General features: G+C 42.0%; 1 protein-coding gene across 1 annotated transcript in view; it reads left to right on the top strand.

Moving 5' to 3' along the window:
- CARD11 (caspase recruitment domain family member 11) overlaps positions 1 to 13,879 on the top strand; it is a 110,466-nt gene that overhangs the window by 33,551 nt on the left and 63,036 nt on the right. Inside the window, exons 2-4 of the mRNA XM_044303368.1 lie at positions 9,414 to 9,623; positions 10,593 to 10,730; positions 12,575 to 12,900. Of these exons, the coding sequence (XP_044159303.1) occupies positions 9,425 to 9,623; positions 10,593 to 10,730; positions 12,575 to 12,900 (663 nt within the window). The 5' untranslated portion in view covers positions 9,414 to 9,424. The remainder of the gene's footprint in view (positions 1 to 9,413; positions 9,624 to 10,592; positions 10,731 to 12,574; positions 12,901 to 13,879) is intronic.

Raw genomic sequence — 13,879 nt, 5'->3', positions numbered from 1 at the left:
TTTTCACTGCCTCATTTGCTAAACAGTGTTCCTTTAGAGCAGGCATGGCCAACCTGCGGCTCTCCAGCTGTTGTAAAACTACAGCTCCCACCATGCACTGCTGTAGGCTGCTAGCTGTAGGCAGTCTGGGCATGCTGCGAGTTGTAGTTTTGCAACAGCTGGAGAGCCTCAGGTTGGCCATCCCTGCTTTAGAGGATAGATTCCTGACCAAGTTTTCACCTCCGGTAGAGGAGGAGATGATCCCAACTAAGACTGGGCCCCCTCTTGCCCTGGGCCCCATAGCAGTCGCGTGGTCTGCCGCTATGGTAGTTACTCCCCTGCTCTTGGTACAGAAATTCTGCATTGATCATTCTGACCTAAACATATTCTTTCACATATGAAGCCCATAGCTATATTAATTCAGTATTATCACACTTAACCCATATTGACTAGAACCTTGCTTTATGTATCACTCTTATTCAATCCAGCTCATCCTGAGGTCATATTTCCCAATTCTACATACTATTTTCAATCTCCTTTATACTACTACACTCACTGGACTCAAATGTTGGATGAACAACATACCCTCTCTCAAAAACCCACTTTTCTTGATTCTCTAGAATACGCATATAAATTGTTGCCATCCATCAGGTACACAGATATTATATGTCTCTCTGTCCGAGGGGAATGTAGATCACTGCTCTATTTGGGAAATTTTTGGGTGGTTGCATCCCTCTACACATTGATGCAACATGTGCAGTCAAAACTATTCCAAAAAAGACAATTCTAAAGGTCTGGATGACCCCCTAGACACCCTCTTTGCAATTAGCTGATTTATTCCACATGGATTGGATTGAAAGTTTGATTCAAATAAGAACAAAAGACCAATAACTTCTCTGAAACTGAAAATAAAAACTCATTTTTCTTTGACTACGTGGTTTCTGGAGAGGGAAGTTATGGTGATCAACCTATTCTTTGACCAACTCTTAAATCTGTGATTTGGAATATATAGAGATTTGATGGCTATAGCCTCAGCTTCTCTCTTACCTACTTATTTTCCCCTCCTGCTTCAGCACCTCAGCCCACCTGCTTCAGACTTCATTCTTTATGCTTAAAGTGGCTTTGGTCCCAAATGTGCAACAGAAAGTCAGGGATTCTGTTTTTTTCTCTCTCTCTGTCCTTGTATTATCATCAGTTTTTTCTTATATGATGAAGAAGGGAAGAATATCGGGATTATCGCAGCGGTCAATCAAGGTATAGTAACACAGTAACATAGTTTATAAGGCTGAAAAAAATACATCTTTCTATCCAGTTCAGCCTGTTATCCTGCAAGTTGATCCTGAGGAAGGCAAAAAAAACAAAAAACTGTAAGGTAGAATCCAATTTTCCCCACTTAAAGGGAACCTGTCACCGGGATTTTGTGTATAGAGCTGAGGGCATGGGTTGCTAGATGGCAATGCCCAGTCCCCATACCTATGTGTTCTTTTATTGTGTAAAAAAGCCGATTTGATAGTGTTGCAATCTGCAGCCTGTGCAGTCAACGCATACGTCGCAGTAAGCCCAACACTCACCGCCTTAAGAAGGCACCTGGCCTCCCATCACCGAGCCCAGTGGGAGCAAAACCGTTAGAACCCACAAAGCCACACTCCCGGCGCTCCACATCCTGCCTCTTCTCCTCCCATTTGTCCTCCATTTCACCTTCCACTGCGCTATCGTCGCGTTCATCTGGCAAAAGGCAGGCTCCAGTGGATCATATGTTAGAGCGTAAAAAGATGATGACGCCAGATAACCCTCTTGCCCAATGGCTGACTGCTGGCTTGTCGGAACTTCTAGCCCTTCAAACTACTACAAGGCCTTTAGAAAATTTGTGGCCATTGGCACCCCGCAATGGAAGGCCCCCGGAAGGAAATATTTGGCCATGTTCAGCGGAAAGTGAATGTATCTCTGGCACGCAATGTCAGTGCCAAGATACTTCTGACTACAGACACGTGGTCTAGCAAACACAAGCAGGGAAGGTACATAAATTTTACTGCCCACTGGGTGAACCTTCTGACGGCCATCAATCATGCAACCCATGGCACCCGTGTGGATTTGGTGTTACCACCACGGATTGCATGCAGGCCTGCCTCTTCTTCTCCACTTCCTACTCCATCCTCAGTCTCTTCAGGGGGAAAAAAACTCCCAATATTGCCTTAGCAAAGCTGGGGTCTAATTTGATCTTATGTCGTCTGGATAGTTCCTCATAGATCTGAATCCAGTAGTTACGTATATTTGGACAGTGCCATAATATATGGCTCAAATCGGTGTTTTCTGCCTTGCATTTCCAGCACTCACTCTTTTTCTCTTTATATATTTTAGCGAGGAAGGCAGGAGAGTAGTATAGGCGATGCACAATTTTAAATTGGATTAATCTATATTTCTGAGAGATTGATACCTTCTTAATGTTCTTATATACTTTACCCCAATCCAATATATTTCCATCGCCCAGTTCGTCTACCCAGCTTCCTTCGCTTTTATATTTTATTATTTCAGCAAGAGAGTCCCGAAACCTGTGATATATTTGAGAAAGTGTGAGTTTAGTTCCCTTAAATTTATAGCAAAAATCCAAGAAGGAGTTTTCCTCAATATTCAGAAGCTGTTTATCCTGGGTACTCATATGTGCATGTCAAATTTGTGCATACCTGACTCTGTCTATAAATGTGCATTTATTATTCTTAATTAAATTTTCTAAAGAGATAATGTTGCTGTGTAGTGAAATGTGAGTTAAACGATTGATACCACATGAATTCCAGTATTCATAATCAGAAATAAGCCTAAATTCTTTTAAATTAGAGTTGTGGCAGAGAGGAGTAAAGTAAGTAGAGTGCGCTATACCTAATATATTTTTTATTTTATTCCAAACTTTATTTAAAGTGGCACTAATTAGGCAATTCTCCCCCCCCCCCCCCCCAGATATCAGATATCCAGTCTCTAAAATAAAAAGGATGTCCCCACATGGCCCCCAAAAATCCCTTACGAAGCGGGCCAGATAGTGGTTCCCCCCCCCCCCCCCACCCATACGGGAGTTCCCAGAGATGCTTAGCACTTGTTGGCCCTTTTGCCTTCACTATGCGGTCCAACTCACCCCAAACCATCTCGATTGGGTTCAGGTGTGGTGACTGTGGAGGCCAGGTCATCTGGCGCAGCACCCCATCACTCTCCTTCATCGTCAAATAGCCATTACACAGCCTGGAGGTGTGTTTGGGGTCATTGTCCTGTTGAAAAATAAATTATTGTCCAACTAAACGCAAACCAGATGGAATAGCATGCCGCTGCAAGATGCTGTGGTAGCCATGCTAGTTCATTATGCCTTCAATTTTGAATAAGTCCCCAACAGTGTCACCAGAAAAGAACCCCCACACCATCACACCTCCTCCTCCATGCTTCACGGTAGGAACCAGGCATGTAGAGTCCATCCGTTCACCTTTTCTGCGTCGCACAAAGACACGGTGGTTGGAACCAAAGATCTCAGATTTGGACTCATCAGACCAAAGCACAGATTTCCACTGGTCTAATGTCCATTCCTTGTGTTCTTTAGCCCAAACAAGTCTCTTCTGCTTGTTGCCTGTCCTTAGCAGTGGTTTCCTAGCAGATATTCTGCCATGAAGGCCTGATTCACAGTCTCCTCTTAACAGTTGTTCTAGAGATGTGTCTGCTGCTAGAACTCTGTGTGGCATTGACCTGGTTTCTAATCTGAGCTGCTGTTAACCTGCGATTTCTGAGGCTGGTGACTCGGATGAACTTATCCTCCGCAGCAGAGGTGACTCTTGGTCTTCCTTTCCTGGGGCGGTCCGCATGTGAGCCAGTTTCTTTGTAGCGCTTGATGGTTTTTGTGACTGCACTTGGGGACGCTTTCAAAGTTTTCCCAATTTTTCGGTCTGACTGACCTTCATTTCTTAAAGTAATGATGGCCACTCATTTTTCATTACTTGGCTGCTTTTTTCTTGCCATAATACAAATTCTAACAGTCTATTTAGTAGGACTATCAGCTGTGTATCCACCTGACTTCTCCACAACGCAACTGATGGTCCCAACCCCATTTATAAGGCAAGAAATCCCACTTATTAAACCTGACAGGGCACACCTGTGAAGTGAAAACCATTTCTGGTGACTACCTCTTGAAGCTCATCAAGAGAATGCCAAGAGTGTGCAAAGCAGAAATCAAAGCAAAAGGTGGCTACTTTGAAGAACCTAGAATATGACATATTTTCAGTTGTTTCACACTTTTTTGTTATGTATACAATTCCACATGTGTTAATTCATAGTTTGGATGCCTTCAGTGTGAATCTACAATTTTCATAGTCATGAAAATAAAGAAAAGTCTTTGACCGAGAAGGTGTGTCCAAACTTTTGGTCTGTACTGTATATATATATATATATATATATATATATATACAGGGAGTGCAGAATTATTAGGCAAGTTGTATTTTTGAGGATTAATTTTTATTATTGAACAACAACCATGTTCTCAATGAACCCAAAAAACTCATTAATATCAAAGCTGAATATTTTTGGAAGTAGTTTTTAGTTTGTTTTTAGTTGTAGCTATTTTAGGGGGATATCTGTGTGTGCAGGTGACTATTACTGTGCATAATTATTAGGCAACTTAACAAAAAACTAATATATACCCATTTCAATTATTTATTTTTACCAGTGAAACCAATATAACATCTCAACATTCACAAATATACATTTCTGACATTCAAAAACAAAACAAAAACAAATCAGTGACCAATATAGCCACCTTTCTTTGCAAGGACACTCAAAAGCCTGCCATCCATGGATTCTGTCAGTGTTTTGATCTGTTCACCATCAACATTGCGTGCAGCAGCAACCACAGCCTCCCAGACACTGTTCAGAGAGGTGTACTGTTTTCCCTCCTTGTAAATCTCACATTTGATGATGGACCACTTTCTTAATGGGGTTCAGATCAGGTGAACAAGGAGGCCATGTCATTAGATTTTCTTCTTTTATACCCTTTCTTGCCAGCCACGCTGTGGAGTACTTGGACGCGTGTGATGGAGCTTTGTCCTGCATGAAAATCAGGTTTTTCTTGAAGGATGCAGACTTCTTCCTGTACCACTGCTTGAAGAAGGTGTCTTCCAGAAACTGGCAGTAGGACTGGGAGTTGAGCTTGACTCCATCCTCAACCCGAAAAGGCCCCACAAGCTCATCTTTGATGATACCAGCCCAAACCAGTACTCCACCTCCACCTTGCTGGCGTCTGAGTCGGACTGGAGCTCTCTGCCCTTTACCAATCCAGCCACGGGCCCATCCATCTGGCCCATCAAGACTCACTCTCATTTCATCAGTCCATAAAACCTTAGAAAAATCAGTCTTGAGATATTTCTTGGCCCAGTCTTGACGTTTCAGCTTGTGTGTCTTGTTCAGTGGTGGTCGTCTTTCAGCCTTTCTTACCTTGGCCATGTCTCTGAGTATTGCACACTTTGTGTTTTGGGCACTCCAGTGATGTTGCAGCTCTGAAATATGGCCAAACTGGTGGCAAGTGGCATCTTGGCAGCTGCACGCTTGACTTTTCTCAGTTCATGGGCAGTTATTTTGCGCCTTGGTTTTTCCACACGCTTCTTGCGACCCTGTTGACTATTTTGAATGAAACGCTTGATTGTTCAATGATCACGCTTCAGAAGCTTTGCAATTTTAAGAGTGCTGTATCCCTCTGCAAGATATCTCACTATTTTTGACTTTTCTGAGCCTGTCAAGTCCTTCTTTTGACCCATTTTGCCAAAGGAAAGGAAGTTGCCTAATAATTATGCACACCTGATATAGGGTGTTGATGTCATTATACCACACCCCTTCTCATTACAGAGATGCACATCACCTAACATGCTTAATTGGTAGTAGGCTTTCGAGCCTATACAGCTTGGAGTAAGACAACATGCATAAAGAGGATGATGTGGTCAAAATACTCATTTGCCTAATAATTCTGCACTCCCTGTATATATATATATAACAGTTATATAGAGCTGCTATATTCCGCAGAGCTTTACAGACATTAGCATCAAGCTGTTGTCACGGCAAGTTGGGATAAGAGGAATACCAAGTAAACAAACAGCAACAGGTAAACAGACTAGGCCCAAAAGCTAGGGAGGAGGGAATGGTAACTTCCTAACAATTCCTGAGCCTCTCCCTGACTGCTGACAGTATGAGCAAGTCCTGATGGTGAACAAACTCATACGCTGGAACCTAAACCCTGCCAGGGGCGGACTGGGAACTTAAAGTGGCCCTGGAAAAAATACTAAAAGTGGCCCCGTTTTGTAGTCACGTACAAATTAATGGAAGGCAAGGCCAGCTGTACTACATTGCTGCACATTATACCACTCCAACTGAGCCAAATACCATAGTCCATCAAAAATACTGCCAGCAGCACAAAATACATCCCCAAAAACTTCCACTGGCCAGCCATGAGGAGGGCTCAGACGGCCCCCTGGGCATTGGCCCACCGGGAAATTTCCCTGTAAGGTCTATGGCCAATCCAACCCTGAGCCCTGCTGACACTGAAGCAAACCCTAACTTAGGGAGTGGGAAATGAGACAGCCAGTATCTTCCACCGTGAAAGAACCAGCGTCTCCCTTAGACCTAGAAGCAACATACGCACAAAGGGGAGAACAGGAGGACTTAGCTTGAGACGATCAGGAAGTAGAGGATCCACAACCTGGATAGAACTCCAGAAGGAAAATATCAACCGCAAATTCAGCAGTAAGAGGTGGACTTAAATAGAGCCTCTTAAACAGCTAACGAGCAGAACCTGTGAAGAGGGTGGGATCCTGCCCACAGCAACAAACAGAAGAGAAACACAGAAAGACCTGTCAGGTAGACTCACGTGTTGCAAGTCTATCTGATATTCTCAGATCTCTCACACGGCAGGCAGTGACAGTACCCCCCTCCGGGCACCCAGGACCAACCTTATCCGAAAGCACCCTGTGAAAAGCCTTCAGAAGGCGACTAGCACTGACATCAGTCGCGGAAACCCACAATCTTTCTTCTGGACCGTAACCCTTCCAATGTACAAGGTACTGAAGGGAACCACAAAGAATACTCAAGTTAATTATTCTGGAGATCTGAAACTCCAAATTACCATCTACTAAGACAGGAGAAGGTGGCAAGGGAGATGGTTCAGCAGGTTTCACATAGTTTTTCAACAAAGACCTATGAAACACATTATGGATCTTCCAAGCCTGCGGAAGTTCAAAAACGCAACCGGATTGATAATGGCAGAGATCTTGTAAGGACCAATAAATCTTGGGCCCAACTTCCAAGAGGGTACCTTCAACTTAATGTTCTTAGTGGACAACCACACCAAATCACCCACACACAGGTCCAGACCAGTGATACGTCTCTTGTCAGCCATACGTTTATATCTTTCGCCCATTTTATTTTTTTCAAATTGATTTGAATCTTCCGCCAGATAGATGACAATGAGGAAGAGAATCTTTCCTCTTCAGGTATGCCAGAGGACTCAGACCCAGAAAAGCTACCAAACTGAGGGTGAAACCCATATGCACCAAAAATTTTTGACTTATCAGTGGACTGTCTACAGTTATTTAAGGCAAACTCAGCCAAAAACAAAATTGAAGACCACTCTTCCTCATTCTTGAAGATAAAACACCTCAAATAAGTTTCCAGATTCTGGTTAGTGAGCTCAGTTTGTCAGTTCGACTGAGGGTGGAAAGCCAAAGATGAGGACAACTGAACTCCCAGACGAGTACCTGGGAATGCCCTCCAGAACCTGGAAACAAATTGCGTCCCCCTATAAGGCACCATATTAGAGGGACTGCCGTGTAATTTCACAATGTTATCAATAAACTCTTGAGCGAGAGTCTTGGCATTGTGCAAACTTGATAATGGTATAAAGTGCGCCATCTTACTGAAGTGGTCCACCACCACCAAAATAACCGTCTTCCCAGAGAAACTAGGCAAATCAGTGATGAAGTCCATGGACAAATGTGTTCAGGGACGGGATGGGATGAACAACGGAAGAAGAGATCCTAAAGGCTAAGTATGAGTCACCTTGGCACGTGCACAGGTCTCACAGGCTGCCACATAACCCTCCACACCTTTACGTAAATCTGGCCACCAGAATCTCCAGGGAATAAGATCCACAGTGGATCTGCTCCCATGGTGTCCCACAAGGACAGTATCATGATGTTCCTTGAACACCTTGTGCCAAAGCCCAGAAGGAACAAACAACCTCCCTGGAGGACAGGAATCAGGTGCCTCACTTTGAGCTTCCAACACCTCCGCCTCAAGTTCAGGATACAGGGCGGAAACCACCACCCCATCAGCAAAAATTGTAGCAGGATCCTCCGAATCCCCCCCCCAGGAAAGCAACGCGACAAAGCATCCGCCTTGACGTTTTTGACCCCAGGGCGATAAGTAACCACAAAATTAAATCTGGTAAAAAACAACGACCATCTGGCGTGCCTTGGGTTCAGACGCTTCCCCGATTGCAGGTAAGACAGATTCTTATGATCAGTAATTACCGTAATGGTATGAATCGCTCCTTCTAACCAATGAAGCCATTCTTCAAAGGCCAATTTAATGGCCAGCAACTCTCTATTACCAACATCACAATTTCTTTCGGCAGAAGACAGTTTAAAAAAAAAAAAAAAAAAGCACAAGGGCGCCATTTGCCAGGAGAAGGACCCTGCGACAAAAGAGACCTGTCCCAATTGCATAGGCTCATCACCAGATACGAGGTCGAGTGTCTCTGTACCTCGCGGGACAGAAGAGACTCTTTCCCCATATGGTAGTGCATTCCGAGTGAGGGGAAGCTTGCACCTCGCTCTCAGGCATCTATCAATCCATATGGCCAGGGACATAGCCGCCTCCAAAGAATCAGGGTTTTTCGTGGAATGCCAGGGCGTCTTTTAGTCTCTCAAACAGCCCTTGACAGAATTGACTACGTAGTGCTTGGCTATTCCACTCCGAATCAGTCGCCCATGTCCTAAATTTAGAGCAATATGACGCTGCAGAACGTTCTCCCTGACTCAAACTACACAGCTTAGATTCGGCCAGAGAAACCCTGACCGGGTCATCTTAAATAAGGCCCAGGGCCCTGAAAAATTAATCCACCGATCGGAGGGATTGGGAACCGATTGGTAGAGAAAAGGCTCAGGACTGAGCATCACCTTTCAGCAGAGAAATAATAATCCCCACTTTTTGATTTTCGTCCCCAGAAGAAAGCGGACGCAGTCGAAAATACAGTCTACAAGATTCTCTGAACCGAATAAAATTATTGAACCATATTAAATATATAGTGCATAATAATGAGTAGTAATGTATTGTGATGTCTAAAAGAATACTAGGATAAATTAACAGGAATAAGAAAAAGTTGGAGTCATTTAACAAAATCTGATTTCTCTTTTTTTCTCTAGAATAATACAAAATGGATAATGAAAATGAAATATTAAAAAGCGAAGAAAATGAACTATGGGAGAACATTGAAACCAACAGGAACATGCTTAGTCGCTACATTAATCCTGCAAAGTTAACCCCTTATTTACGGCAATGTAAGGTAATAGATGAGCAAGATGAGGAAGAAGTTCTCAACTCTATGCTGTTGGTATCAAGGACCACCCGCTCAGGTAAGGTTTATTATCATTTGCTCACAGTATATTGCTGTCTACTCTAGAAGGATAATTCTATGTAAAATTATAAGCAATGGAGCCTAGAGCCATGAATAACTACTGCCACACATCAAGCTGACCACAATTTTATGAGCAGTATTCTGTGTGGAATGGTTTGGAACCGCACAGATCAGCTGTTTGAGAAGGCTGCAATGATCCAGTGAAGGCTGCAGCCTCTTCATTGTTTACAGTGCTCCATACACTCAATATAGACTTAAATTAAAACACTATGGCTGGGTTTACATACTTTTCAATGCAATTTTTGAAGCTAAAGAGACAAAAAGATCATAAACTAAGGACACATATAAATAATAGGCTGAGTCTTACCCTTTTTTTTTATCTACTCCTGGCTTTGACTTCAAGAACTGCATAAAAACCTGACCATGTAAACTCAGCCTATTACTTGGTGTATAACTGAATAATAGCTTCATTACTATATGAAAACAGTTCCTCATGCCAAATATGTTGTGGGTCATATCTTTGTCATAGCAAATCATGTAATAAAGGAGGTCACTAACCTTTTCTGACACATTACGAAAAACAGCCACAAAGAATAGTGTGGACACTTTCTGACAGCTTCAGCCTATTCTGATAAAAGATTGTTGCCTTCTATTTCTTGATAATTGGCACAAATCTTAAGAGAAGCCGTTTATTAATTACAAAAGGCAGGGAGGACAACTTGATAGGTTACTACCTCTTGTTCTAGTACCATCCAGAGCCTCTTAAAGAAGCCTGTATGGAAGACAATGTGTATAACATACACAGTCATATAAGATGCTGAAATATGGACCGTGTTTAGCAGAAGTTACAGTATGGAACCTTTTGTTATTATATAAAGTGCTGTGTATAAAAGTAATTCAATGACATTTTAGATGGACCAGTATCTGACATAATATGTGTAATTTCATGTCATGTTTCCATTTACAGGGAGGCTCCTGGATATTCTTCATACAAAAGGACAACGAGGTTATGTTGTCTTTTTAGAAAGTCTTGAATTTTACTACCCTGAGCTCTACAAGTTAGTAACAGGAAAAGAACCAACCAGAAGATTCTCCACAATAGTTGGTGAGAGATTTTTGTAATAAGAATCTATAAATCCTATGTCTTAAACTAGCCACCTTTGAAAATGTTGGCCTAACTCCCAGAGTTCAGCAGGGGTCAGCAATGATTAAATGTACACTGGCACTTTGATGATTTCTTGACCTCAGATAACAGGGGGAAAAAGGTTTGCACAAGTTTGATTTCATCTTATGCTAGACAAGCCGTTCCTGCCAACAGCCAATGTAATAAATATACACTCTTGAGACTGAGTATGGTTGGGTACCTGTTTGGTTGAGTTAGGTAAAAAGGCTTCAGCCAACATTTGGCTTCACTATACTGGAACTTGTGCATTGACATACATCAGATGAGGAAATGCTTATCCTACTGGCCTGTCATTTTTGGTAAACTGTCAGGGATTATGTGGTGTAGTGTTCTCAGTATATGTGTTCGTTATTTTCAATAATTAGGAAGAGACACGTCTCTAACTTTTGACTCTAGATCTGCAAATATATGACACCCACGGGCCATAGAATAGCTGAAGAGCCACAAGTTACTTTTAATAATTATATTTTGATGTAATGCCTCATCACATGCACAAAAAGCGTATTATCTTTATTGGCATAAATATGCAGGGCTGGTTTAAGGCGCTAGCAAACAGAAATTGTCTAGGCCCCATTTAGAACCAGAACTTGAGAAGAAAATTAAAACCTCCCAGTATTTTCTAGTAGTGTATGGTGGTATTATTTGGATGTGTGTGTCTCATAGTCTCATTAAAATTGAATGGGGTTGCCTTATCAAATAAACACATTTTTTAAATACAACTGGCCCTGTTAGCCCCACAGTTCCCCTGCTGCGGCCACTTCAGGGTAAAGACAATATTCCATATAATAGGTATCCATCAGAGCAGGAGACGTTCTTTGTTACTGGCTCTCTGGTGTAACAAAAAAAAAAAAGTGTCTTAAAGAGAATCTTTCACAGTACCTCCCTGTGAGACTGTATAGACACGAAGCTCTGGTTCTCCTGGTTAAAGCCCTGCTTTTCTTCTGTTGATGCAAGGCTCTGTTCCAAAGTTATGGTACTTTTTCTTAATAAGTAAATTAGGTCATTGGTGCAGTGAGAGCATCACCTCTTATTGCACCCAAGTTCCACTCCTTTCTATGGATAGCCCCTCCCTCACTGCTTTGCAACTGCATGGCCCTGTCAATCAAAGCAGCAATGGAGGGGCTAGCCACAGAAATGAGCAGAGTTTGGGTGCAGCAAGAGCAATGATGACGTCCTAATTGCGCCAAAAAACAAATTTGCATATTAGGAAAAAGTATCATAACTTGGAAACAAAGCTATGGATCAACAAAAGAAAAACAGCGCTTTAATCAGGCGAACTACACTATATATTCTATGCAACAGATGTATAGTGAGGTTGTTAGTGGCAGATTTCCTTTAAGTGGATGACCCTCCTCTGTGAGATCCATATGAGATAACCCTTGTATTACCATCTGCACTCTGCTCTTTGGTTAGATCAGCTCTGATCATCTGGTCATTATGTATTAAAAAGGTTTTCCAGGGAAAATTTTAAACAAAACAAAAAACAAGCCCAACTATTTTAAAAATTAACAAAGAAGCACTACTTGTAATGAAGGGATTAGTGAAGCTGAGCAATGCTTCTTTCTTATTTTAAAAGTATGGTAAGATCAGTCAACAGCAGCTTGCCTACTGAGTTTCCAGGGAGCAACATATATTGTCCACATAGCAAAGATTATAACTGAACTGAAAAATAAGTGATAATAGCAAAATCAGTAATGAAGATTTAGTATAAAGATGGAAATATTTAAATGTAGTAGCTGTCGACACCTGTGCTATTCTTTTTTAAGTGGAAGAAGGCCATGAAGCTCTCACACAGTTCCTTATGAATGAAGTCATAAAACTGCAGCAACAGTTAAAGACCAAAGAAGTGCAGAAGTGTGAACTTGTGGCTAACTCAAGACTTCTGGAGGATGAGAGAAAACAGCTAAAGCTGGTGAACCTAGAGCTGATGACGTTTCAGGAACGTTACAACAAAATGAAGGAGGAGCGAAACAACTGCAATGATGAGTTAATCAAAGTAAAGGATGATAATTATAACTTGGCAATGAGATATGCTCAACTTAGTGAGGAGAAGAACATGGCTGTCATGAGAAGTCGTGACTTACAACTTGAGGTAAATTCATATGTGTTTTCTAGGGTTATTAAGTGATTTTACTCAGGAACAGTGCAACACTTGCCAATGAGTTGTATCTGGTATTCCAGATTTAAATCACTTGAATGGGGCGGAGCTCTTTTATCAGACACAATCCATAGACCCCATAAGGTTACAACAAAGAGAATTCAATGGAATCCAGATTGTGAGTACAATGGTAGCTGACTCATTGGGAATGGGACAGATTTCTAAGGCTCGGTTTCCACAGGGCAGTTGTGATGTTGTGGCCACAGCCTATTCCACACATAGAGACTAGAGATGGACGAATTTCATATTTTGAAATTCATTTACGCTTCGTTTGGTGGTAAAAGGTGAATTGAGTTTTGGATTCCGTTACCACGGACCATAACACGATTCTATGATGGATTGAATAACGGAATGCCTCTAAAGGAATTCCTTTATACATTCCGTCATAGAATTGCGTTATGGTCCATGGTAACGGAATCCATAATGCAATTCACCTTTTACCACCAAACGAAGCGTAAACGAATTTCATAAGCAGAAATTCGCTCATCTCTTACATGAATTTGTGGGCTAATGAAGGCATTAACTTCAAATTTGTGACTCTGTTGGCTGTGGTGATGGTACAGGGTTGCAACCACCATATTGTGGCCACCTTGCGGTGACCCCGCCAAAATAATGACTGTCTTTGTTGTCTGTAGCAACCAAACAGCACAGTTTTCATTTTTCTAAATAGAAGTTGTTTCGTGATTGATTGTAATGAAAAACCAATACTGTAACACAATATAACACATAGAATTTATATATCTTTTCCTTAAAGTCAGTTCTACTTTCATAACTGATAAATGGAACCAGCTATCTTACCTGCAAATGAGGAAAGAAACCTGCCAGTTTATCACTGTGGCCCAACATATGTGCCCCATATCCTGCAGGTGAACAGGCGGCCAAACCCACTGTTTCTCAGAAAAGATCCACAACA

Source organism: Bufo gargarizans, chromosome 8 (genome assembly GCF_014858855.1).
Source record: "Bufo gargarizans isolate SCDJY-AF-19 chromosome 8, ASM1485885v1, whole genome shotgun sequence".
Lineage (NCBI taxonomy): Eukaryota > Metazoa > Chordata > Amphibia > Anura > Bufonidae > Bufo > Bufo gargarizans.
Note: the sequence above shows the minus strand (reverse complement) of the source record. Positions and strands in the feature narration are given on the sequence as shown.